At 48.0% G+C, this 26950-nt stretch overlaps 2 protein-coding genes across 2 annotated transcripts in view; one reads left to right on the top strand and one right to left on the bottom strand.

Annotated features, from left to right (window-relative positions):
* The window catches only part of LOC309536928 (uncharacterized protein), a 41808-nt gene that overhangs the window by 12588 nt on the left and 2270 nt on the right, over positions 1–26950 (bottom strand). Inside the window, exon 2 of the mRNA XM_082231335.1 lies at positions 24662–24780. The gene's annotated coding sequence lies outside the window, so the exon portion shown is untranslated. The remainder of the gene's footprint in view (positions 1–24661; positions 24781–26950) is intronic.
* LOC309536899 (pregnancy-specific beta-1-glycoprotein 8-like) lies at positions 12788–26296 on the top strand. Its single transcript, XM_082231289.1, has 6 exons — positions 12788–13327; positions 15640–16047; positions 18768–19136; positions 21055–21198; positions 22548–22622; positions 25852–26296. Exons 1-5 carry the CDS (start codon positions 13276–13278, stop codon positions 22583–22585), a joined length of 1011 nt encoding a protein of 336 aa, XP_082087415.1. The 5' UTR covers positions 12788–13275; the 3' UTR covers positions 22586–22622; positions 25852–26296.

The raw sequence follows: 26950 nt of genomic DNA, 5'->3' as shown, positions 1-26950 counted from the left end.
GATGGTATGTGTGGTGTTGTTGGGGCCAGTGATGGTGTTGTCCGGGTGTATGTGAAGGGAGTGGGCAGGGGGTGCATTGACAGTTGGAAGGCAACGCCCGGAGAGCAGGAGGAGAAATGCATCTGGAGCAAACAAGATAAGCGAAAGGAGTGCACTGCCAAAATGCTTTAGCAACACCCAAAGAGGCAATAAGGCAAATCGAGGAATATGATATGATGGGGTGGTCGGGAGGTGCTGCAGGGGTATAAATATTGCTGGCTTATGTGTATTGGGGGCCACCAGCCTTTGGAAACAATTCCGCTGGTTGCCTCTGCGCAGATCACAATAAACCCTTTTCTCCGAAGGAACTGAATCCCTGGTGCTTCTTTGCAACCTCTACGTTCTGGGTAAGCGGGCAAATAGATCCCAAGTAAATAAGGCTTCAGATTTGGCAGCAAGCTCTGGGTTTGTTGCAGGCTCTGGTGCCAGTGTCCGTGTTAAGTCTGGTTGTAGTATTATTGTGGGTTAGGAGTTGTTTAAGATTGGGTGGCTGTCTGTAGGCAATGAAAGGTCTTCCTCCCAGAGCTTGAGAAAGAGAACTGTCATTGTCCAGGAGAGGTTGTAGATCTCTGATGATGCGTTGTACTGTTTTAACTTGGGAGCTGTATGTGATGACTAGAGGTGTTCTGTTATTTTCTTTTTTGGGTCTGTCTTGCAGCAAGTTCTCTCTGGGTATCAGTCTGGCTCTGTTGATCTGTTGTCTAACTTCATCTGCTGGGTATTTTAGTTCTGAAAAGGTTTGCTGTAGATCTCTTAGGTGGGAGTCTCTGTCTGTAGAATTGGAACAGATGCAAATGTAACGTAGTGCCTGGCTATATACAATGGACTGTTTGGTATGTTTGGGATGGTAGATATGTTTGTCAGTCAGTTGGTTTACGGTATAAGGTGGTGTCTATGCGCCCATCCTGTATTTTTATAGTAGTGTCCAAAAAATGTATTTCTTGCATAGATTGATTCATTGTAAGGTTGATTGTGGGGTGAAAATCATTAAATTTCTGGTGAAAGGTAGAATCATAGAATCATAGAATCATAGAGTTGGAAGAGACCACAAGGGCCATCGAGTCCAACCCCCTGCCAAGCAGGAAACACCATCGGAGCACTCCTGACATATGGTTGTCAAGCCTCTGCTTAAAGACCTCCAAAGTAGGAGACTCCACCACACTCCTTGGCAGCAAATTCCACTGTCGAACAGCTCTTACTGTCAGGAAGTTCTTCCTAATGTTTAGGTGGAATCTTCTTTCTTGTAGTTTGGATCCATTGCTCCGTGTCCGCTTCTCTGGAGCAGCAGAAAACAACCTTTCTCCCTCCTCTATGTGACATCCTTTTATATATTTGAACATGGCTATCATATCACCCCTTAACCTCCTCTTCTCCAGGCTAAACATGCCCAGCTCCCTTAGCCGTTCCTCATAAGGCATCGTTTCCAGGCCTTTGACCATTTTGGTTGCCCTCCTCTGGACACGTTCCAGTTTGTCAGTGTCCTTCTTGAATTGTGGTGCCCAGAACTGGACACAGTACTCCAGGTGAGGTCTGACCAGAGCAGAATACAGTGGCACTATTACTTCCCTTGATCTAGATGCTATACTCCTATTGATGCATCCCAGAATTGCATTGGCTTTTTTAGCTGCCGCGTCACACTGTTGGCTCATGTCAAGTTTGTGGTCAACCAAGACTCCTAGATCCTTTTCACATGTACTGCTCTCAAGCCAGGTGTCTCCCATCTTGTATTTGTGCCTCTCATTTTTTTTGCCCAAGTGTAATACTTTACATTTCTCCCTGTTAAAATTCATCTTGTTTGTTTTTGCCCAGTTCTCTAATTTGTCAAGGTCGTTTTGAAGTGTGATCCTGTCCTCTGGGGTGTTAGCCACCCCTCCCAGTTTGGTGTCATCTGCAAATTTGATCAGGATGCCCCTGAGTCCATCATCCAAGTCGTTGATAAAGATGTTGAATAAGATCGGGCCCAAGACAGAACCCTGTGGCACCCCACTAGTCACTCTTCTCCAGGATGAAGAGGAACCATTGATGAGCACCCTTTGGGTTCGGTCAGTCAGCCAGTTACAAATCCACTGAGTGGTAGCATAGTCAAGACCGCATTTTACCAGCTTCTTTACAAGAATATCATGGGGCACCTTGTCAAATGCCTTGCTGAAATCAAGGTAGGCTACATCCACTGCGTTCCCTTCATCTACCAGGCTTGTAATTCTGTCAAAAAACGAGATCAGGTTAGTCTGACATGACTTATTTTTCAGAAATCCATGCTGACTATTGGTGATCACAGCATTCCTTTCTAGGTGCTCACAGACTGTTTGCTTAATGATCTGCTCCAGAATCTTCCCTGGTATTGATGTCAGACTGACTGGGCGATAATTATTTGGGTCCTCTCTTTTCCCCTTTTTGAAAATAGGGACAAAATTTGCCCTCCTCCAGTCTGCCGGGACTTCGCCTGTTCTCCAGGAATTCTCAAAGATGACTGCCAGTGGTTCTGAGATCACATCTGCCAGTTCTTTTAATACTCTTGGATGCAGTTCATCTGGCCCTGGAGACTTGAATACATCTAAACTAGCCAAGTATTCTTGTACTATCTCCTTAGTTATTCTGGGCTGTGTTTCCTTTGCTGAATCATTTGCTCCAAATTCTTCAGGTCGGGCATTGTTTTCTTTATCGGAGAAGACTGAGGCAAAGAAGGCATTGAGGAGTTCAGCCCTTTCTGTGTCCCCTGTTTGCATTTCACCATCTTCTCCTCTGAGTGACCCCACTGTTTCTTTGTTCTTCCTTTTGCTACGAACATATCCATAAAAGCCTTTTTTGTTGCTTTTAACCTCTCTAGCAAGCCTGAGTTCATTCTGTGCTTTAGCTTTTCTGACTTTGTGTCTACACATGCTGGCTATTTGTTTCAATTCCTCTTTGGTGGTTTCCCCCCTTTTCCATTTTTTGTACACATCCTTTTTTAATCTTAACTCAGTTAAAAGTTCTTTAGATAGCCACCCTGGCTTCTTTAAGCACCTTCCATGTTTCCGTCTCATTGGTATTGCCTCACATTGTGCTTTTACTATCTCCCTCTTAACAAACTCCCAGCCATCATGAACTCCCTTTCCTTTTAGTATTACTGTCCATGGGATCTCACCCAGCACTTCCCTAAGTTTTATGAAGTCGGCTTTCTTAAAGTCAAGAAATTGAGTCCTAGTATGCTTGGCTGCTCCTTTCCGCTGTATAGTAAACTTCAGAAGAGCATGATCACTCGTGCCTAATGATCCTTCCACTTCTACCCCACTAACCAGGTCATCAACATTGGTTAGGACCAGATCTAAAATGGCTGTTCCTCTTGTTGCTTCTCCCACTTTCTGGACAATGAAGTTGTCTGCAAGGCCAGTGAGGAATCTGTTTGACCTTAAGCTCTTGGCTGAGTTTGACATCCAACAAATATCTGGGTAATTGAAGCCCCCCATTACTACCATCTCCCTTCCTTTTGCATGCTTGGCCATCTGTTCCAGGAAGGCATCATCTATGTCCTCCATTTGGCTTGGGGATCTATAGTAAACTCCCACAATGAGATCTCTGTTATTCTTCTCTCCCTTAATTTTGACCCAAATGCTCTCACTTTGGCTTTGAGGTTCTAAATCTTGGATCTCTTCACAGGTATACACATCCCTGACATATAACGCCACTCCTCCTCCTTTCTTGTCTGGTCTGTTTCTCTGAAATAGATTGTATCCCCCCATTATTACATTCCAATCGTGGGACTTATCCCACCAGGTTTCAGTGATGCCTATTATGTCATATTTAGTTTGCTGTACCAAGAGCTCAAGCTCATCTTGTTTATTTCCCATGCTTTGCGCATTAGTGTACAGACATTGAAGTCCATTAATCATTCCCCCGTGTCTCTTATTTAAGGATTTTTTCCTCCCACCACTAGGTCCGCGTGCTGTTTGCTCCATTTGGTCTATGACATTTGGATGATCATCTTCATCAATTGATAGACTCCTACCTTCAGGAGCACTGTCTCCCTCCCCCACATTAGTCAGTTTAAAGCCCTCCTGATGAGGTTTCTGAGATTTTTGGCAAAAACATTTCTCCCAACCGTTGTGAGATGCAGCCCATCGCTTGCCAGAAGTCCATCTTCAAGAAACTGCAGTCCGTGATCTAAGAATCCAAACTGTTCCTGTTTACACCATTTGCAAAGCCAGCTGTTCACTTCCACTATTTTTCCCTCTCTCCCTGGGCCACGTCGTTCAACTGGGAGGACAGATGAGATGACAATTTGTGCATTTAGTTGCTTCAATTTTCTGCTGAGAGCCTTATAGTCTCTTTTGATCTTCTGGAGGCTATTGCTTGCAGTGTCATTGGTTCCCACATGAACCAAGAGGAAGGGGTATTCGTCAGTGGGTTTTATGATTCCTTGCAGTCGTTCAGTTACATCTTGGATCTTAGCCCCGGGGAGTCAGCACACTTCCCGAGACATCTTGTCAGGCCCACAGATCACTGCTTCTGTTCCCCTCAGTAGGGAATCCCCTATCACCACTACACGCCTCCTCTTAGGTTTGGTCAGGGTTCTTCCGTGAGCTGTCCGTTCCAAGGTCGCCTGCACATTCCCTGAGGACTGACTTTGCTGCTCGTCTTCATATACCTGATCGACTGTAATGAGGGTAAAGGTAAAGGTACCCCTGCCCAAACGGGCCAGTCTTGCCAGACTCTGGGGTTTGTGCGCCCATCTCACATTTATTGGCCGGGGGCCAGCGCTGTCCGGAGACACTTCCGGGTCACGTGGCCAGCGTGACAACGCTGCTCTGGCGAGCCAGAGCCGCACACGGAACGCCGTTTACCTTCCCGCTGGTAAGCGGTACCTATTTATCTACTTGCACCCGGGGGTGCTTTCGAACTGCTAGGTTGGCAGGCGCTGGGACCGAGCAGCGGGAGCGCACCCCGCCGCAGGGATTCGAACCGCCGACCTTTCGATCGGCAAGCCCTAGGCGCTGAGGCTTTAGCCCACAGCGCCACCCGCGTCCCGCGTAATGAGGGAGAGATCCTCAAATGGAGTCTGCTCTTCGTCTTCCATGCTAGGGGAGAGGACCTCAAAGCGATTGTGTATTTCTAAACAATCAGAGCGAACCCTGGGCCTCCTACTTCTTTGAGTCACGTTTCTCCATATATCTGGCTCCTGTGTTGGTGAACTAGCCTCCTTCTCGGGGGAGTCCCCGTCTCCTCCTTGGTGGAGACGGTGTGCTCTGTTGCTTCCAAGAAGAGCTCCAGCTCTCTAATTCTTTGGAGCGTAGCTACACGTTCCTCCAGTTGCTGGACTTTGTCTTTTAAGAGGGCAATCAACATGCAATTGCTGCAGGTAAAGCTGCCTGCAACCTTTGGCAAGATGGCAAACATTGCGCAGGAACCACAGGTGACTGCAGCTGTTCCCTCCCCCTCCATCCTGAGAACGTGTCGTTGGGGGTGGCTACAGCGGTCCTCCATCATAAAAAGCGTGAAGACAGGACAAATAACTCCCCCCATAAGAAAAAAAAACCTAGGTCTCCCCCAACAAACGTTTGAGACTAGCTCCCCTAAATCTAAAAGATGGATTAAACTGTGTGCGCCGTTTAAAACACCCCCACACAAGAAAACCTTTTTTGCTCCTTCTTCAACTGCTGCCCTGCTAGGTCTGATAAGCTCCTCCCACAGCTAATCCCCTGCCTCAACAGAAACCCTGCCCCCTCTGACCTTTGCACAGCTAATCAGCCACAAAGAAACACACAAGAAAAGCTTTTTTGCTCCTTCTTCAACTGCTGCCCTGCTAGGTCTAGGTGTCCAGGGTCTGTTGACCATGTGTCCAGATGATAAAAATATCGTCAATGCATCGCAGGTACAAGAGAGGTTTGAGTGGGTAGGAGTTTAGGAAACGTTGTTCTAAATCTGCCATGAAGATGTTGGCATACTGTGGGGCCATGTGGGTGCCCATTGCTGTGCCGCTGATCTGAAGGAACAGGTCATCACTGAATTTGAAGTTGTTGTGGGTAAGGACAAATTGGCAGAGTTTGGTGGCAAGGTCCGCTGTGGTTTTATCTGAAATGGTGTTCCTTATAGCTTTTTTCCTTATAACATTTTTGCAAAACAGTGTTCCCTTATATAATGTGTTCTCATTTGCTGTTTTTGCTGATATATAAATACATGTTTGTGCAGGTGTTATCCTAGCAAATGCACTTTTGTACACATTATAATGTTGAAGAAATGCATTGCAAAATTCAGGGAACTGCAAATTTCATAGGATGGCTGAGTCTGGGTTCTTGTATTGTTTCAGAATGTGCAAATGAAGAAGGCCCGGATTTCTCCCCCAATCCCTACAGGTAACTGACACCTGGCACTTTCAGATAGGTGGTCTGCCCCTGCAATGAGCCCTGCAGAATACAATGGGATTTACTTCTGAGTAAAAAATGCTGAGAATTGTGCTGTTTCCTTGCTGTGTTTGGATCAGGGAACCCATAACAGTCCAAGTGAAATATTGACAGGAGTAGCTCTGGCTGAGGAGGACAAGGAGAAAAAACTAAGGAAGTTATGGGACAAGGAGCTTAGAGACCAGGGCTGCCAACTTTGTGGCTTTAAGCTTCTCCTACCTGGGCAGTTATCTTTCCACAAGGGCTGACACTGATGCTGAAATCCAGCATCGCCTGAGCTCTGTGAGTGCAGCTTTCTTCCAATTGAAGTGCAGTGTGTCTGAGGACCAGGACATTAGCAGGGAAACCAAAATGCTTGTTTACAAAGCTATTGTGCTACCAACCTTACTGTATGCTTGTGAAACATGGACCACTTATAAACACCATCTCCAACTCCTCAAAAGATTCCATCAACAGTGTCTCTGAAAATTTTTACACATCACTTGGGAAGACAGGGGAACTAATACCAGTGTACTGGAAGAAGCAAAGATCACCAGTGTTGAAGCATTAATTCTTCAACATCAACTTGGTTGGACTGGTCATGTTGTGTGGATGCCTGATGATCGTCTTCCAAAGCAACTACTCTATTCCAAACTTAAAAATGGAAAGCATAATGTTGGTGGTCAACAAAAGAGGTTTAAAGACTGTCTCAAGGCAAATATTTAAAAATGTAGTATAAACACTGACAACTGGGAAACAGTGGCCTGCGAGCGCTCCAATTGGAGAACAGCCTTTACCAAAGGTGTCATGGGCTTTGAAGACACTCGAACTTAGGACACAAGGGAGAAACGTGCTAAGAGGAAGGCACACTTGGCAAATCCACACTGTGATCAACTCCCTCCCGGAAACCAATGTCCCCACTGTGGAAGGATGTGTGGATCCAGAATTGGCCTCCACAGTCACTTACGGAGTCACTGTTAAAACCGTGTTTATGGAAGACAATCTTACTTGGCTACGAGTGATCACCAAAGACAACTTTGGGGCAAGCTCATACTCCTGCGCCCGCAACCACACCTTCCTTTGCGAATGCTAGCAGGTGGTAATGCTTACATGCACAAGATAAGAAGCATCACGCCCTGCCTTTTTTGCTGCTCAAGCTGAGGTTAACAAATTTGACCTTCCTCCCTGCATTTTTCTTCTGGCCAGCTGGCACCAGAACTGAGGACTAAAGAAGGGCATCAAAGCAGATGGTGCATCGAAACGGGAACATAAGAAAAGATGTGGAAGAGGAGGCTGAACAAAGAGGCCATAGAGACCAAGAACTGAGACTGTCTTGAAGCAGCTGGCCAAGTGTTTGGTAGCTGGCTTCTTCTCGTTTTATTGCGTTTGCAATGTAATAAACTTACGTCATTCTGGATTATACAACTTGTTTGTTTGCATTGGATTAAGATACATCCTCCTCTGAATGAGATTTCTTCTTCTTCTTTGGCTAGTAAGATTGTTTTCCATAAACATGGTTTTAACAGAGTCCATAAGTGACTGTGGAGGCCAATTCTGGATCCACACATCCTTCCACAGTGGAGACATTGGTTTCCAGGTGGGAGTTGATCACAGTGTGGATTTGCCAAGCATGCCTTCCTCCTAGCACATTTCTCCCTCGCACCCTGAGTTTGAGTGTCTTCAAAGCCCATGACGCCTTTGGTAAAGGCTGTTCTCCAATTGGAGCGCTCGCAGGCCAGTGTTTCCCAGTTGTCAGTGTTTATACTACATTTTTCAATATTTGCCTTGAGACAGTCTTTAAGCCTCTTTTGTTGACCACCAGCATTATGCTTTCCATTTTTAAGTTTGGAATAGAGTAGTTGCTTTGGAAGACAATCATCAGGCATCCGCACAACATGACCAGTCCAATGAAGCTGATGCTGAAGAGGGGTATGGAATCCTAGGCGAACACTTAAGGTTGCAGAAAGGCAATAGATATCCCCACCCCCACCCTGGCCAAGAACATGCCTGAAAATTCTTTAAAAGTCAGATGGCTATTGGGTCACAAACACATATCCTACTTCTGCCTCCGGTAAACAGGTTAGATAGGATTTTGAGCTACATACAGGTCCTGCTGCCTGAACACAACACATTGTCAGGGAATCATTTTTTAGGTCAGTGTTTGGATAACAAGTCAGTGATTTCCATTGATTCCTATGGGGAAACTTCTAATGTGTTCCGAACCACAGAATTTTGAACCAAAAATTATGGGGGGGGGGAGGGGGCAGACAGGAAAACCCTCTGACACCTTGCAAAAGCCAAACAAGGAAGGGGCAATATACTCTGTTCTTTGTCTGATCACTCCGCCTGCCTCCCAGCAGTAGTGCTTGGGCAACTGGATAGCTCAATTTGTGCTGATAACACCAAGGTTGCAGGTTCGATCCCCGGGTGAGACAGCTGCATATTCCCGCATTGCGGGTGGTTCGACTAGATGATCCTCAGGGTCCCTTGCAGTTCTGCAATTCTATGCTTCTATGTTTCCAGATGAAGGCTGCTTATTTGTTTACAGTAACACATGCAGTTCTGGCTGTTTGTATATCTGAATCTGCACTGTGTATAGCAAAGTTTAGATACGAATGCCTCATATTTCAACAAGCAAATTTTCGTTTAACGAGCATTTGGACAGCGGGACCTGCGTGTACTACAAAACCTGGCAGCACCTGTTTTTCAGGAGACAATGGGAGTGAAATAAAATATGTCTGTACAGCATAGGAAGGGCTGCCTCTCCCAAATCATTTCCTGCTCTGTTAAAAACCATTAGCAGGGCCGTTGTAAAGGTGAGCACCTAACAATGACATAAACTATGCAATTGTTCAAAGCAGAGATGGGGAGCCTGTGGCCCTCTGGATATTGCTGGACTAGAAAGCCACTTCCGATATAAGGAGCTTCACGCCCCTTCCCCACACTCGCGGGGCTGGCTCCAGCCCATGCGATAACAGAGGGAATCCTCGGCTGCGTCATACCCCGGGCCAGCCAATCGGTTGGCTCCGGGGGCGTGGCCTCGGCTATTTAGGTCTGCCGAAGCGCCCCCCTCTTTCCCTCGCTGCAGCTGACCCGGTTTTCCCTCCCTTCCCACCCTTAGGTAGGTTCTTTGACCTTGCTATGGACCTTGGTTGGTCGCCATTGAGGGGCCTGGTAGGAATTTTCCCAAATGGCAGATTAGCACCATCCATTTGGTTTTCGCCTACCTCGTAGCAAACCATCACAACTTCTCGGAATTGGCGGTTAGGCATTGGTGGGGGTACTGATTTATTGTTATGCAGATGAAGGGGGGAAGGAGCGCCATCACCTTCCCCCAAACAAAGGGTAGTCCGGTAAAGGATTCCGGGGGGCGTGGCCTTGTCCTAAGCCTAAGGAGGCGTGGGCCCAGGGCACACCCCCATGAGGTGATGCCGGGGGGAGGTCCTAGTTGACGTGCCTCAGCAGGACTCCTCCCACTGGTGGTTAACCCTTACTGGCCTTGAAGCTGCTTAGTTGTTAGGACCAATGCCTAAGCCAATACCGCTCAATTCCTGTAATCAATAAAGTTTTGGCCTGATTTGACCCATTAACCTGAATTCTTGTGTCCTGCGTCTTTATTTCATTGGGGGGAGGTGGGATCTCGCCACGCAATTCCCATCATGTTGGCTGTGGCTGGTGGGAACTGGAATCCAAACAGCAGACCAGTGGCCACAGGTTTCAATCACCTGCTTGAAGACTTGCAAGGATACAACAACAAGCTGGGCACCCCAGCATGGCCACTAGTTGGCAGCGTTGACACCTCCCGTCTCTCCATTGGATTTTGTCTGTTTTTGTGACTTTCGTCAGTTCGGTTGCTGCATTGCTCCAGTCTGAACGGCTGCTGTCAGGCGGTGGTGACAGCAGGGAAACGGACTTCGTAACTTTCTTTCCTAATTCTTGCCAGGAAGCTAGCAAGAGCCACGCGTTGCATCATGGAACCGATGCTGCTGTTTTGCAACGGGCAGGCAAGCGACAGGAAACAGAGGTTGCACTTCTTAGTGGCATAGGGTGGTGGGAGACAGGTAAGGAGGGGGTGGACCTTGTACACCTATAGAGAGCCAGGGAAGGGCCATAGTTCAGTGGCAGAGCCCCTTCTCTGCATGCTGGAGGTCCCAATTTCAATACCTGGCCTCTCCAGGTAAGGCTTTCCCAGCCTGAAAAGCCACTCCCAACATGATGCTAAGCCAGATGTTCAGCCTCACATGCACCCTTTTGATCACATCAATCACAATTATGAAAAACAAAAATGAACAACCAAAGAAGAAGAAGATAGCAAAGTTTGGTTTCAGAGTTGTGAGGGCAGGTTCGGTTCTTCATTCGTCTGTCTGTCTGTCTGTTTGTTTGTTTGTTTGTTTGTTTGTTTGTTTGTTTCCATTGGCGGTGAGAGGTTGGAGAGCCCAGAGCTTGGTTGGTTGTATTTAGTTGACTACATTGGGTTTTGCTTAAGAGTGTCAAAACTGGTGTTATGTACGGAGTTGAATAGGATCCAAAGTGCAGCAGTCTGATTGGTCCTAGAAGAATAGGATTCAGAATGCAGCAGTCTGATTGGTCCACAGGAGCCACCCAATACAGCTCCAGATGGAAGTGAATCCACAACCTGATTGGCCTACAGGAGAATCCTGGAATTAGCCAATCATGTGCAGCCCATTGTGTAAATAATGTATCTAAAGCATATACTTTGGGGGAACTTTCATTCCTCCTCACCACTATGAGCTGAATAAAGAGCATTGAATCCACTCTCGACTCCGAGTATTTTTCAGCTGGACTCTGGAGGGAGCTGTCAGGAGTGAACATGGACCGCTGGTACCAAACTGTGTGGGAAACAACCCTACAAGAAAAGCTAACCAAAAAATAAAATAAAAATTGAAATGAACACAGGAACAAACAAAAGAGGACACCTTCACCTCACTGTGGCTCCCCTTTGTTTCATATACAGCTCAACAAGACGACAACAACCTCCCAACAGCATACAAATCAATCTGGCCAATCTGCCATCCCTTTTGAGGATGCTTGGCTGCTGAAGGAGGAGGCCTCCATCTGTTTAGCTTCCCTTTACCCCTGTTGCCAAAGCCCTGGACGATTTTGCATCGTGTCAAACTTCTTGCTTTTATACTCACTTTCCTACCACCACCACAGAGCCCAAGGTGGCACACGTGGTTCTCCTGCTCCTCAACAAATCCCCCCAAACAACCCCATGAGGTGGATTAGGCTGAAAGGGAAAGTGACTGGCCCGAGGTCACAGTTCATTGATGGCTGAGTGGGGATTCGAACTGTGGTCCGCCAGGTCCTAGTCCTACACTTAAGCTGGCCCTCAAGGTAGCTGCCCATTCCTGCTCCCCGTCTTCTTACCAGGCGCCTCTTCCACCAGCCGGATTCCACCATGGCATCTGGTAGACTGAGGAACTTCAGCCTCGGGGACAAATGCGGCCCTTTGGGGCTTTATTCCTGGCCCCTGGGATGCTCCACGTGCAAGACCCCTCCTTACACCCCTTGAGTGGGAATGCGTCCTTGAAATCCGATAATGCCTCTTGAATGTTTGGGTGCTGAAGAAAGGCGTGCATCGAATTAGCCTGCTGTTTTACGGCTTTGGGCATCCGTCTGCCTCGAGAGACAATGGAGTGCGCTTCTGGAGGTGAAATCAAAGTGCTGGAGAATCGCAGCGCCTGCTGTGGCTGTGGAGACTCATAACTGCTGCCTCCAGCGTCATTTTGGCTGCATTTGCAGCACTAGACTGAACTCCCTGGGGCGCGAGCCTGAGCAGTGTGTTGGGAGGTCCTGAGCTGTCCAGAGGACAAGACCCCCCCCCCCTCTCAGCCTCACTGATGTGGTCCAAAGGAAGGCAGAACAATACATTTGACACCAGCTTGGCATCAGGAGCTGCCGGAAGGAGGCGTACAAGGTGCCAGCCGTCTTAGAGACTCCACTCCACATTTGCGTAGCGTTCACTCCTGAGCCTTTTCTCCTGAAGATGAGCCGCAAGGCAGTCTACTTTGCAAAGGTAATATTTGCATGAATTGTTTGCCTCTGGCCCTACCTGCCCTGGCATGTGGCCCCCAGAAGGTTTCGAAGCAAATAATGTGGCCCTCGGGGCTGAAAATCTCCCCCTCTGAATGTAAGAACTGAATTTAAGAGTGGAAACATGAGATACTGAGAGACCTAGAATTGACAGGCCTTTCCATCCTTATGAACTGTGCCATGTTTCCTAACTGTGCCTACTCAGAAGTAAGTCCTACTGAATTCAGTGGGCCTTACTCCTGGGTAAGTGCGGTTAGGATTGCAGCCAAGACTAAAGCATGGCAGTTACCTCTTCTCCTTTCCTCCCTCCCTCCTTCCCTCCCTGTGTTGTTGCATCACTATAGCAGACTGTAGGCGCTTTGAGAGCAGAGACCTGTCTGTATTGCCTAGCTAACAATGTACATTGAGGACACTCTACTGATAAATAATCCCTTCTGTGCATGGAAGGGGCGGCAGCTGATCTCCCCCGCCAGCCCCACAAGAACCCAGTGGCCCTCTTTCCCCCACACCTCTGGAGTTGCACTACAGGGCTGAACTGCCAGGACTCAGCCTTAGTCACCTTGAGATGGTGTAACTCAGAAACGGCAAAATAAACGCACCAAAGAAGGCAGGGATGTGTCGACCTTGTGTTACGGTACCCATTTCCTTCCCTTTTTTTCTGCAGGACAAAAGGAGAAACAGGCAGAGGGGAGGAAGCGAGTGTCGCAGGCAGAGGGACGTGGAGCAGAGGGACCCAGACTTTGTCCAGAGAAGAGGCTCTGCCTGTCCGTCCGTCCGTCCGTCCTGATTCCTGGAAGTGTTTGAAGTTTTGCAGGCGAAAAGGGCGATGGGTCTCCCCAACAGCCGACAGGGAGCACGGAAGGTCATGTTTCTGGCAGGTAAGCTGAGGAAAGGGCAGCAGCAGAGCGTCTTTCTTGCACTCAAAAGGCTGCAGGTTCAATTCCTGGCTCTCCAGGTCAGGCTAGGATTGTCCATTCTTTGAAACCCTGGAGAGCCGCTGCCGTTCAGTGCAGGCAAAAAGAGTCACAGAATCACAGAATTGTAGAGTTGGAAGGGACCCCGAGGGTCATCTAGTCCAACCCCCTGCAATGCAGGGATCCCAGCAAAGGTTTCCCTGGCAGATGGCCACCCAACCTCTGCTTAAAAACCTCCAAGGAAGGAGAGTCCACCACCTCTGATGGGAGTCTGTTCCACTGTTGGTGGAACTCCCTTACTGCCAGAAAGTTCTTCCTGATGTTTAGCCGCAATCTCCTTTCTTGTAACTTGAAGCCCTGGGTTCGAGTCCTACCCTCCGGAGCCGGAGAAAACAAGCTCGCTCCATCTTCCAACGTGGCAGCAGCCCTTGAGATATCTGAAGACGGTTCTCATATCTCCTCTTAACCCAGCTCCTTTGTCTGTTCCTCATAAGGCTTTGGTTTCCAGGCCCTTGATCTTCTCAGTCGCCCTCCTCTGCACATGTTCCAGCTTGCCGATATCCTTCTTAAATTGTGGCGCCCCAGTTAGGTGGATCGACAGCCTGGTTGCACAAGGCGTGGGGCCAGGAGGGGACATTGTGCCACTTGAGACTGGGGGAGGGGAACCTGCTGCCCCCAGATCACAACCTGCCTCCTCCTTGCAGCAGGCACATCTGCAGCTGAGGAGGTGGCAGCAAAGCAGCCGCCGCAGCAGAACAGCTTGTTTTCACTGAGAAAACTGCATTGCAGGGGCTTGAAATAGAGACCCTCAGAATCCCTTCCAACTCTGTGATTTTAGGGTGCGCCCACTGAGGTTGTGGTGGCGGGGGGAGGCAAGTGGTGGGATTGCACCATGATGGGGGAGGTGGCAGGGGGTGCCCTCAGCAGCAGGGCACACTCCTAGTGTGGCAGAGGCATGCCATGGCGGTGGCCAGTGGGCAGTGTGCTCCTTGGACCCAAATCTGCCTCCTGAGCTGACCGCCTTTCTCCTTCTCATGGGCAGGCTGGCCCAATATCTTCAGTTCAGAAGAGCAAACTTCCTCTTTTCCCCTTCAAGGTACCATTTTCTGCCACACCCTGAAGCACAGAAACACCCAGCTTCCTTTGTCCTTTATGGCAGACTCTCCAAGTGCCTCTCTTTTCCAGCGACGGCCCCAGATTTACCAAAGCTGTCCTAGTTTCTGATTTGATCCTGGAATGCCCCATTTTTTCCTTTATTGTTGTTTAGTCATTCAGCCGTGTCCAACTCTTTGTGACCCCATGGACCAGAGCATGCCAGGCACTCCTGTCTACCACTGCCTCCCGCAGTTTGGTCAAACTCATGCTGGTAGCTTCGAGAACACTGTCCAACCATCTCGTCCTCCGTCATCTCATCCTCCGTGCCCTCCATCTTTCCCAACATCAGGGTCATTTTAAGGGAGTCTTCTCATCTCATGAGGTGGCCAAAGTCTTGGAGCCTCAGCTTCACGACCTGTCCTTCCAGTGAGCACTCAGGGCTGATTTCCTTAAGAATGGATGCGTTTGATCTTCTTGCAGTCCATGGGACTCTCAAGAGTCTTAGGACGTCCCTATTTTCACCTGATAAATATCGGAGTGTACAGTAGGGTGTCCCTATTTCCATCAGAGCAATGTTGGAGTGTATGGAGCTATCCATCCCCCCCCCCCGAGCCAAGGAGATAAGTAACTATGCAACCTTTAGAAGACATCTGGAGGCAGACCTGTATAGGGAAGTTTTTTTAAAAAATGTTTCATGTTTCAAGTTGTTTTTATATATGTTGGAAGCTGCCCAGAGTGGCTGGGGCAACCCGGTCAGATGGGCAGGGGCAAGAATAATAAAACTGTTGTTGTTAAGGAATAAAGGTAAAAGTAAAGGGACCCTTGACCATTAGGTCCAGTCATGACCGACTCTGAGGTTGCGGCACTCGTCTCGCTTTACAGGCCGAGGGAGCTGTCGTTTGTCCACAAACGGTTTTCCCAGGTCATGTGGCTAGCATGACTAAGCCGCTTCTGGCGAAACCAGAGCAGCGCACAGAAACGCCGTCTACCTTCCCGCCAGAGCGGTACCTATTTATCTACTTGCACTTTGATGTGCTTTCGAACTGCTAGGTGGGCAGGAGTGTTAAGGAATAAGATGCCCCTATTTTCATCGGAGAAATGTTGGAGGGTATGTTATTGTTTGTGTTAGACCACTGCTCTGTAGAAGTCGTCTTAGTCCATTTTTCCTCCCCTTTTCTTAGGCTTCCTCCTAAGCTGCATGTTGCAGCTGGTGCCAGCACAATTTCAACCCCAGTTGTCTTTGACCCCTGAGCCAATTGAGCCTTTTCTGGGCAAGGATGTCAAGCTGTCTCTGAGGAACGCCCCCCGGCAGTTCGCGCAGTGCCAGTGGTTCCGGCAAAGCCGCTCGGGGAGAGCAGAGCACATCTTCACACAATTTGGGCAGACTCAGAGGCAGCCGGAAAAAGGCCCCGGACACACCGGACGGGAGACGTTGAGAGACGGGTGCTCCTTGTATATCACGAGGTTGACGCAGTCCGATGCGGCGAACTACACCGTGGTGATTCAGCTCGGCCCAGACCAGCAAGCAGGCCAAGGGCAACAATTTGTAGGGAGAAACCTCTCAGACTCTTATTATTTGCAAATCTCAAGTAAGTACCAAACCGCTCGGTCGCCACCTTTTTCAAAGAAAGGCTCCTGTTTCTTTAACTACAATGTAATGGGGAAAGGGCCATCCTTTTTTATTAGCGTTGCACCAGAGGCAAAAGTGAGCAGGGTGGAGAACGTTAAGTTTTTCCTTCTTCTTCTTTTTAAATTGCTTTTTATTGAGTTTTAAATTGGTTATTCATCTACATATTCCATTCACTTTTTAACATATGTTGCACACATATAAAAACCAAACAATAACAACATTTCTACACAATATTTCTTCCCACCACCTCAGTGCGGCTTTTTCTGTCTTCGTTCTCTTTTCAGCTGTGCTATTTTTCCTTAAGGTAAAGGGTAAAGGGACCCCTGACCATTAGGTCCAGTTGTGACCGACTCTGGGGTTGTGGCGCTCATCTCGCTTTATTGGCCGAGGGAGCTGGCGTACAGCTTCCAGGTCATGTGGCCAGCATGACTAAGCCGCTTCTGGCGAACCAGAGCGGCGCATGGAAACACCATTTACCTTCCCGCCGGAGCGGTACCTATTTATCTACTTGCACTTTGATGTGCTTTCGAACTGCTAGGTTGGCAGGAGCAGGGACCGAGCAACGGGAGCTCACCCCGTCATGGGGATTCGAACCGCCAACCTTCTGATCGACCAGTCCTAGGCTCTGTGGTTTAACCCACAGCGCCACCCGTGTCCCTTGTTTTTCCTTACTGCCTTTCTAATAGGTAATATATCGCATCTATCTGACCTTCATGTTGCAAAATTTAGTCGGAACATATCAAGGGTTTTATCTGAGAACAATGTTTCCCTAGATAATCTTTTACACGTTCCCACTCCTTTTTACTTTTACTTCTTTTCTTTTCTGACATTTTGGTTTGGCTGGTTCCTAACTGTCATTCTTGCTAATTCCAAATACAATTTATCTTGCCATTCTTCCTTTGTTGGTGTCTTTCCAATTTCTAGCCATTAACATAGAATGCTCAGTTTTTCCTTTGTGTAGGAGGTTAGTCTCCGCAAACAAACACCTCCCTATCCTCTGTTCAGGCAAGCAAGAGGCATTGTTGAAGTTCGGGGGGGGGCCCAGTCCCGCCAGGCAAACGCCCTCAGGGAGGGTCTGGAGCACAAGCGGCCATGAAAGGCTTGGCCTAGGGAGGATTCCAGGGGCCATCGAGAGAGTTGTGGAGGTCCGGAGGTTCCCCCCAACTCCTTGGATTGCTGCTTGCTGCTGCAAATGTTCTTGCTGCCGCATTCCACACCATGAAAGGCTTGGCTTTGCCAGTCTCTGCAGACAGGCCTCCTATATATCAAGGGCACAAGAGACCCACTCTAGAAGAACGGCTGATAAAATTACTGGAGCTGGCTGAGATGGCAAAGCCAACATGTTTAATTAGAGAAAAATCATTGCTGGCACTGGTTAAGGATTGGAAATTTCTTATGGACTTTTTGCAGGATAGAGGAAATGAACGTGTACTATCGGGATTTGGATATTTTAAAAGCACTACTTTATAGAAGACAGAATGGTTGTGGTTTAAGGAACGAATGTCATGTGTAGCTGCAGGACAGAGAGCCAAAAGTCATTTTACTATCTTCTATTTTATTTTCTGTTCTTTCTTTCTCTTCTCTCTCGCTTTCTCTTTCTGTAGGTCTCTCCTTGTCTTGTGTTTTCTTCTTTCAGGCTTTGTTCTTTTTTAGACTAAGTAGCTGTTTTATCGTAGCATATTATAAAAAAAGCTACTTTACAATGTGTATGTATTTTTGTATATCTATGGATGAGTATCAATAAATAAGTGTGTGTGCCCATGGCACAACATCAGGCAGATTTTCTGGTCAGCTGGCAAGCCCTAATTTGATCTCAGCACACTCCTATCAATTCACCATCCTTTTCTGGAAGTTTTGGTTCTAAATAAATTTAAAATTGTAGGGTCAGAAAAGACAGTGGGAATTTTCTGCTTTTTAAACCAACTCCTGTATCCTTCGGGGGGGGGGGGTAGAATGTTGTTGGAAGATTTCCCCCAGTACTTGCCTAGGGCTGCCATATGTCCAGGGTTTCCCAGACCTATCTGAGATTTGAATGTCAGGAAAAAACACACCTCTGTCTGGATTTTTGCCCATGCTGATAAAAGCTTCAGCCGCTCATTTCAAGGCTGCTGTCCAAAAGGCGTAGGAGCAGGGACTATGAAAAAAGTGGCAATCCAGCAGGGGGGAGGAGCAAAGTTATTTAAGGGTAGTTTGGCCCCTTCCACATAAAGTTGCTAGTTGACCGGAAAGGAAAGGAAAGGAGATAGGCTGCACAAGCTTGGTTTGCAGAAGCACAGTGATAAACATTTGGCAAAGTCTGTGGGTCCGGCTGCTGATTGGGGCACAGGAGTGCAAGCTGTGAAATAAGTTGGCAACCTGCTTTCCAAATATATATATACCGTATTGGCCAGAATATAAGCCGCACCTTTAAAATTCAAAGGGGGGGGGAGGAGACAATACCCGAATATAAGCCGCTCCCTTAAAATTCCGCAGGCACTCACACCCGTAAATGGCAAATGTACAAGAAAATCCTACAGTGATATCATAAAAGCCCATTTTTGTAAGTTCTCAAATTTAAGCCATGCTTTAACTTTTCAGTTGGAATTTGGGGAGAAATGCGAGGCGTATATTCAGGCCAATACGGTATATTCAACTCTCATCCTGAGCCATGTGAAATCCTCACAAATTCTATTTTTACAGGCCTCATGTCCATAAACCTCAACCCACAACGTCCTGTTCAAGGTCAGGACCTCACCCTGACCCCACAAAATGCCCCCAAGCAATTAAGCTTTTGCAAGTGGGTCATATACCCCAGGGGCGGGAAAGAAAAAGTTCTCGAATACGACCCAGAGGACATAGACCAGGAAAGCTTGTCCCAAGACAGAATGACTTTGAGGCAGGATTGCACCTTGCACATCAGGCAGCTTGATGTTTCTGACACCGGCAACTACACGGTGAAGATCGAATCTCTTCGGGACCAGCAACAACAACCAGGGCAGCAGGAACCTGAAATAGGAGACTTTCAGGTGCACAAGGGACAGGTCTATCTTGACGTCCTCCGACAATCTGGCAAGTATCCTTCCTCTCCAAAGCTCTACACCGTACGGCAGCCACCTGCTTAAATAAACAATGACTTCTTCCTTTTGGGGCCCCTTAAAAGCGTTTTTAACATCATCAAACCACTCCGTCGATTAGACATTGAAACCCCACTGCAAGCACTGGGGGGGGGGGGGGGACGCCAAACTTAACATTTGCATTCCAGGGGCAAAACATTTCCTTGGCCAAGAGGAGTCCCTTGCAGCGCTTTCTCTCCTGCTGCAGTTTAACTTCTGACACCACTGTTGCACTTTTCCAAAGAGTGGTGGAAAGCAATTAAGTTGCAGGTCTTAATTTCTATTCGGCTTCCCAATGAAAGAAACGCAAACTTGGCGGGTTGCTCACAGCCCGTTGCTGTCCTGAGCATCTTAAGCAGGTGCTGAGCTGCTGTGCTCTGGAGACGCAGAGAGTCTGGTCTCTGGAGAAGGCCAGGCAAGAGTAGCAGAAGGCAGGTCCTGACCATAAACTGGTCAACTAGTCCTCCTGTCTTTTAGGTCCTGTCCACACCACGTATTTAAAGCACTTTGATGCCACTTTAAACCGTCATGGCTTCCCCCCAAAGGATTCTGGGAAGTGTAATTTGCTATGGTGGCTAAGAGTTGTTAGGAGACACCTGCCCCCTTCCCCTTACAGAACCACAATTCCCAGAATTCCCTGGGAAGAGGTATAATATATGTATACTATACCAGCGAGTGCCCAATATGTGGTCTTATTTATTGGTTTCTCTTACACAGTTTGTAGTCCAGCATCCATTTTGGACCAGCTCCCAAGAACTCAGCTCCAACTGTTTCTCAAAAGAGCAGTTTGCCTTTTGGCCACTAGGCGGCAACCACATAAAAATATACAATATTGCAAGGGGGTGGAGAACTGGTAGCTCTGTGAGGGGAATTGGAGCTTCCTAACAGCCCCCAGCAACTTTTCAGCAGACTACATTTCCCAGGATTCTTTGCGGGGAAGTCATGGCTGTTTAAAGTGGTATGGCACTCCTTTCAACATACAGTGGAACCTTGGCTCCCGAACGACTTAGATGCCGAACAAATCAGCTCCCAAACGCCACAAACCGAGAAGTAATTGTTCCGGTCCACAAACGTCTTTGAGAAGCCGAATGTCCAGCACAGCTTCTGCTTGAGTGCAGGAAGCTCTTGCAGACAATCGGAAGCCACGCCTCGGTTTTCAAACGGTTTTGGGAGTCGAACGGACACCCGGAACGGATTAAGTTTGAGAACCAAGATACCACTGCCTAGTACAGACAGGGTCTTGATCTAAGAAGTACTTAGATTGAGTACTAAGAAGGACCCAGCCAGATGGGTGGGCTATAAATTTATTATTATTATTATTATTATTATTATTATTATTATTATTATTATTAGACAGGGCCTTGATCTAAGAAGTAATTAGATTAAGTACTATAAAGTACCCTGCCATATGGGTGAGGTATAAATAACTATTATTATTCTTATTATTATTATTATTATTAAAAGGGAGGACAGCAAGCCCTAGGTTGGGAGAGGGATCCCTGCCTCATTCTCTCACACTGGAGAGAACGCCTGGTCTAAAAAACGTTCATTCCGCCATCTTGGGACTTTAAACTCTTGTTTCAGCCATGTGCAAATCAGTGCCATCCTATGCGCACCTGTTCAGGGATGCTTTGACCTCTTAAAAATAAAGTTGCCAGCTTACCCTGTACGGCCAGGCGGTGGGGAGTTTTGGATACATTTAATTTACGCAGATTGAATCACTACCTAAGATGTTTATTTAAGGTTTATTTAACAGTTGGAAAGACCTCGTTGCGCGGGTGTTGGAACGCACCTCCGGATCGCAACAGGGCAGCTGTCTGGAGCCGGATTCTAGATCAATGCTTTCATTCCCAATCCTTTTTCCCCTCTTTCAGGTCATGACCCCCAAAAAGATCATGGCTCCCAAAAAGGTCGTGCCTCTGCCTCTTTGACCTACAGCGCAGCCGTCGTCGCTGGGACCTTGCTTGGATCGCTCGCCTGGGCAGACGCCCTGATGCCCGTCTTCTCCGGGCTATTCTGTGAGTGGCACACAAACCGCTAGGATACGCAGCTTCAGAAATGAGGATAAGGCTCTTTCTCGAGGGCTGCCGGTCATGGTGGCAGCAGATCTCTGAAAACCAGCCACTGGGGACAGTGGCGTAGCGTGGGTTGTCAGCACCCGGGGCAAGGCAAGTAATTTGCGCCCCCTAACCCGTGGATTTGCGCCCCCTAACCCTAACCCCCAGATGTTGCGCCCGGTGTGGCCGGCCCCCCCTGCACCCCCCACGCTACGCCACTGACTGGGGAATGAAAGTCCAGCTTGTAGGCTTCTCAGAGGCATCTGGTGGGCTGCTGTTAGGAAAGGGTGCTGGACCAGACAGACCTTTGCTCTGACCCAGTGGGGTTCTTCTTAAGTCCCTAGAGATGGGAATAAGGACCAGTGGCAAAGCGTTTTGTTTTGGTCCATATGCCACATTCATCATTGGCCATCCCACACTCTCACACAGCCAGGCTCACACACCATCATACCTTCCGACACGACATGGCACAAATCCGGGACACCATCTTTCGGGTCTGAAATCCTGCACAAGTCACATGGCCTGTGTGAGATCACAGATCTGGGTAAAGCGCTTTTTCGGGGTGAGTTTTCGGCCTGAAATTGCACAACCACGAGGCTCCCAAAGTGGTCACTGTTCTCTCTCAGGAAGAAACGGGACGTCCCAGTTTTTTCCAAAGCAGTTGACAGGAATGCACCATACCTTTAAAGCAAACATGTACACCCCAAAGAAGCCTGGGAACTGTATTATTATTATTATTATTCATTTCATTTCAATACCGCTTTATATTTTTAAGAAAAATCTCAAAGCGCTTTACAGCACATTAAAACAATCCAGAATCAAACATTTCCAAAGAAAGTCAAATATAAAGTATACAGTCAAAGCAACATAATTAACAGGAAACTAAAATATTATCTTAAAGATTTCAAAATGAAACATTACAAAGGAGGTCAACTACAGAATACATATTTAACACAAACAAAGTTAACAAAAAAAAATCTTAAACATTCCGAAAGAAAACATTGCTAAGTGAAGTCAAATGTAAAATGCACATTTAAAACAGTACCATTTACAGAGCCAGGACCCCCCAGCACAACAAACCACAGTTCCCAAGATTTATCGGGTGGGAGGGGAAATGTTCTATAAATGTTCCAGGGTTTGAATTTCCGCTGGAGCGCAAAGCTCCCTTGGCCGCCTTGAGCCACTCGCCCTGTCCTACCTAGCAGAATTGTTGTGAGGCTAAAATAGGACAAATCTCTGTGTTTCTTTATCACTGGAGGAAGGGCAAGATGTGGACATACTTAATGAACCCATTTCCTCCGCCCTTTTAGGCTCCCTCACTTCCCTGAGGCGCAAAGTCATCCCGTGAATGATGAGTGTGGCGGAAAGTCCCTAACTTTTGCAAGGTATGTTGACAGCTTGTTGGGTTGGTAGTGACAGCGGGGACTCGATCTCGCAGGACCCACAACTTCTGGGGCGTTTGCTCCTTCCCCAGTTTGGGCTCAAATTCAGCTCGTAGGAAACCAGTGTCGTGCGGTGCTTCTCCTCCCGTGCCCAGAACGAGGACGCCAAGAAAATCCAGAAATCCAAAGCCAAACTGAAGAAGAAGAAGAGTTTGGATTTGATATCCCACCTTTCACTCCCCTTCAGGAGTCTCAAAGCGGCTAACAATCTCCTTTTCCCTTCCTCCCCCACAACAAACACTCTGTGAGGTGAGTGGGGCTGAGAGACTTCAAAGAAGTGTGACTGGCCCAAGGTCACCCAGCAGCTGCAGCTGCAGGTGGAGGAGCGGGGAAGCGAACCCAGTTCACCAGATTACGAGTCTACCGCTCTTAACCACTGCACCACACTGGCTCTCTAACTGATCAGAAGAACCTCGCTTAGCCTGCTCCTTTGCCTTTAACAGCAGTTTGATCTGCATGAAACATTAACTAGTCAAGCTGCTCTTTCAAGCACAGCAATGAAGACATCAAAAACCCATGTGGACCTGTCTATCAATAAAGGCTTTCCAGGTACCCTAGGTTTGGGGCTTAGCCAAATACAGTGGACCCTCAGGTTGCAAACATGATCCGTGCGGGATGCACGTTTGCAACCCGCAGCGTTCGCAACCCGCAGCGACGCGTCTGTGCATGCGCAGGTTGCGATTTGACGCTTCTGCGCATGCATGACCGCTGAAACCTGGAAGTAACCTGTTCCAGTACTTCCGGGTTTCGACGGGTCCATAACCCAAAAAAAGGCAACCTGAAGCGTCTGTAACCCGAGGTATGACTGTAGCTCAATGGGGGAGAATCGTCTTGCACACTGATGGTCCCTGGTTCAAATCCCGGCATCGCCAAGTAGGGCTGGGTGAGATCCCACACCTGACAGCTAGATGGAGCGGTGTTCTGATTTGCTACAAGGCAGCTTCTGTCCTGATTCCCACTCAGACCCTGATGACTTGAGAGTGAGGAAGAGGCCTTCATTGAGGCAGAGTAGAGGAAAAGCCTTGGCAACAGGCAGCGACTCACACCTGAGCGACAGGAAAGGCAAGTCCAGCTGGGCTGCAAGCAGTGGTTCCAGTTCACAGAGAGTCCAAGATCTGGACAAGCAGTTCAGAACTGGGCGGAAGCAACAGGGCAAGGCTTGCTTACTCACAGGACTCTCCTGCCTCACAAGACTCCTGAGTGAAGGCGGTCACTGTGTTGGAAGAGGGTCTGTTCCCAGAAATGGGGGCACCATCAGGGCCTGGGTGACCAAGCCGCGCCCCACTCCTGGCGCCGCTTCCTGCAGCTCTTGCTGTTGGCTAGGGTAGAGTCCTGCTTTCCATCCAGAGCTAGGGTTGCCATATTTCAAAAAGTGAAAATGCGGACACAAAAGCTGCTGAGAGCCAGTGGGGTGTAGTGGTTAAGAGCGATGGACTTGTAATCTGGGGAACCGGGTTCACTTCCCTGCTCCTCCACATGCAGCTGCTGGGTGACCTTGGGCCAGTCACACTTCTTTGAAGTCGCTCAGCCCCACTCACCTCACAGTGTGTTTGTTGTGGGGGAGGAAGGGAAAGGGGAATCTTAGCTGCTTTGAGACTCCTTTGGGTAGTGATAAGGCGGAATATCAAGTCCAAACTCTTCTGTTGCTGTTGTTGTTTGACCAAAGTTGCTGAGCTTTTTTGTTTGTTTGCAAAAAACCACAAAAAACAAAACCACTGAAGTTTTGGATCTATTTTAAAGAATAGCTCCTTATCTAAACTTTCGGCGTGGCTTTCCCAACCGGACACTGCTTATGACTGTCATATTCCGGCTATATCCGGGAAAGTAGGGGCATATGGCCACCTTATCAACCATATCTTGGGAGGGACAAATTCCTGCTTTCTCTGGACCTCCTCTCCCATCCCCCTCCTTGTCCGTCTGAGCCTCCTGGGCCTGGCATCACCCCTGGACTCAGGGCAGCCTCCTGTGTTCCTATGTCTTACCTTCTGTTAAAGTGGTCCTTCTTCCGTCCTGGCATTGGAACCTTCCGTCTTTGGAACACCCTCTCCTGGTATGAGAGGCAGCAGGCTAAGTCCATCCTGCCTTTCCAAAGCATTTGGTTCTAAGGAAAATCAAGACATTCTGGGATCAAATCAGAACCTGGGTTGGTTTCTGTAAATCCGGGACTGTCCCTGGAAAACAGGGGCACTTGGAGGGTCTTTGTAAGAGGCACGAGCCACTGCAATCCATTGTGGCGTTGGAAAAAGCTGGGTGGATTTCCCCCCTGGAGCAGGTGGCAAAGCTTGAAGTAGCCACCAGGTGGCACCAGGCTTGACTCCAACCACAACGGCAGCCTCCCGCTTACAAAAAGGGAATGATTTTCTCCAGTGGCGCTGAACATTTCCTGCGAGACAAATTGCCAAACAAACACGCACACGAAAGCCCCCAATGCCTTGGTGATCTGCAGAAACCAGCAGGGAAAGTTTCACCCCGCACAGGCATGAGCATTGTTACCTACGAATGCCTACAGATCTAGTTGCTTTAAAAGGCACAGGAGCAGGGGTTGCTAGGAAAAGTTGGCATCTCTGAATGTGACTTCTACTGATAGTGAGTTATTGCTGCTGCATCCAGTTTTTTGTTCATGCTCGACAACAAGCTACCGTATTTTTCGCTCCATAAGACGCACCTAGTTTTTAGAGGGGGAATGCAAGGGGGAACAATTATTTAAAGGGAGCGCTGTGCAGCGCTCCCTCTCGCTGTTCTGGCTTCTGGGATAGCCACATGAAGCCTCCTCAGGGCAGCGGGATGAAGGCTCCCTGTGCTCTGAAGAGGCTTCACGCGGCTAAGCCGGAAGCTAGAACAGCAAGAGGGAGCGCTGCGCAGCGATCCCTCTCCCTGTTCTGGCTTCTGGGATAGCCGCGCAGCCTGCATTCGCTCTATAAGACACACACACACATTTCCACTTACATTTTAGGAGGGGGAAAGTGTGTCTTATAGAGCGAAAAATACAGTACTCAGCTCAAAATCATTTCGTCACGTGTTCATCTTGCCTCTATTTTCCTTCTCCTCTTGCAAACTTTATTATGTAAGCTGTTTGGGGCAAAGAACTCTTTCTCTCTCCTCCGGCTTATACTGTACAAGCTCCACATCACTAATACCCTATGAATATTCTAATCTCCAAATCTTTCCACAGCCTCGCCCTCTGGGCAACAGATTCCCGATAACCAGGAAGGTCTCTCTACCTCTTTCTATGCAGTGCCAAGACATGGATGAAGAAATATCCTGGATCCTGTGCAGTATTACATATAAAAACTTTATTTCATTTCTGTTAATACAAAAAAATAATAATGTAAAGGTTTCTAAAACTTCTATCCAGCATTCGATCAACTCAGCGTACACTCATTGGAATTAATAGACATGATGAACTTAGGCCCATTAATTTCACTGGGTCTCTTCTGATGTAGACAGTGCACAAGATGTGCAACTTATAGAAACTCAGAAAAGTATATCAAACTTATGTAGCTTGTTTTCCCATAATTATCAGATGTTACCCAGTTTTGAACAAACTTATTGTAAGCCTGTTGGTGCTTTTCCTGATACTTTTCTCAAATAAAGTGTTGCTTTTTTTCTGCCTTAAAGCTGCAAATTTTCATTTCGGCTGCATGATTTGGCCCTTTGCTACCCATCTGGAACAAATCTCTGCTGTTCTTATAACACTTTCCCGGGCCTTCTGCACCCAGCATGGACTCTGCAGCACAGGAAGGGGTCGAGGGGTGGTGGTGAATAAAAGGATTAGTGGGGTAAAAGAATCGACATGGTGGAAGTTTATAAAATGGTGCGTGGCAGGGAGAAAGTGGAACATGAAGCCAGCCAGCAATAAATCGCACGGAGTAGGTGAAGTCAACTCTTTATTAGAAGGAACAAGGTCTGCGCAGGGGAGCCAGGCCTCATGAGCACAGCAGGTCTATTGTGGAGACGAAACCAGCCTTACCACAGCTGTCCCAGGATCCTTCTCCCTGGGATCCTTCCCCAGCAATCCGAGACTTCGTTGCCATGCCTCTCTTTGCTCCGTCCTCTTCATACCTCTGCGGGTTCTGTGAGTCAAGGAGGGAGGGGAGCTTGTCGCAGCAGGAGGGGGAGACACCCCTGACTCTTCACCAGCCTGACTCCTCTCTGCCTTTTGGCCTCCTTCCTCTCCTGATTCAGCTTCTGCCTCTGATTCTGGACTGCTTTCTGCCACAGACTCTCCCTGCTCACTAAGCCCTGTTACCCCTCCAGCTTCCTGACTACCT

Source organism: Podarcis vaucheri (genome assembly GCF_965113315.1).
Source record: "Podarcis vaucheri genome assembly, chromosome: 7".
Classification (NCBI taxonomy): domain Eukaryota; kingdom Metazoa; phylum Chordata; class Lepidosauria; order Squamata; family Lacertidae; genus Podarcis; species Podarcis vaucheri.
This window is presented reverse-complemented; position numbering and strand designations above follow the sequence as displayed.

Coding starts and splice junctions, on each gene's coding strand:
- LOC309536899 (XM_082231289.1), top strand. CDS start 13,276: ATGGGTCTCCCCAACAGCCGACAGGGAGCACGGAAGGTCATGTTTCTG. Junction 16,048..18,767: donor TTATTATTTGCAAATCTCAA/GTAAGTACCAAA, acceptor CTATTTTTACAG/GCCTCATGTCCATAAACCTC. Junction 21,199..22,547: donor CGTCTTCTCCGGGCTATTCT/GTGAGTGGCACA, acceptor CCGCCCTTTTAG/GCTCCCTCACTTCCCTGAGG.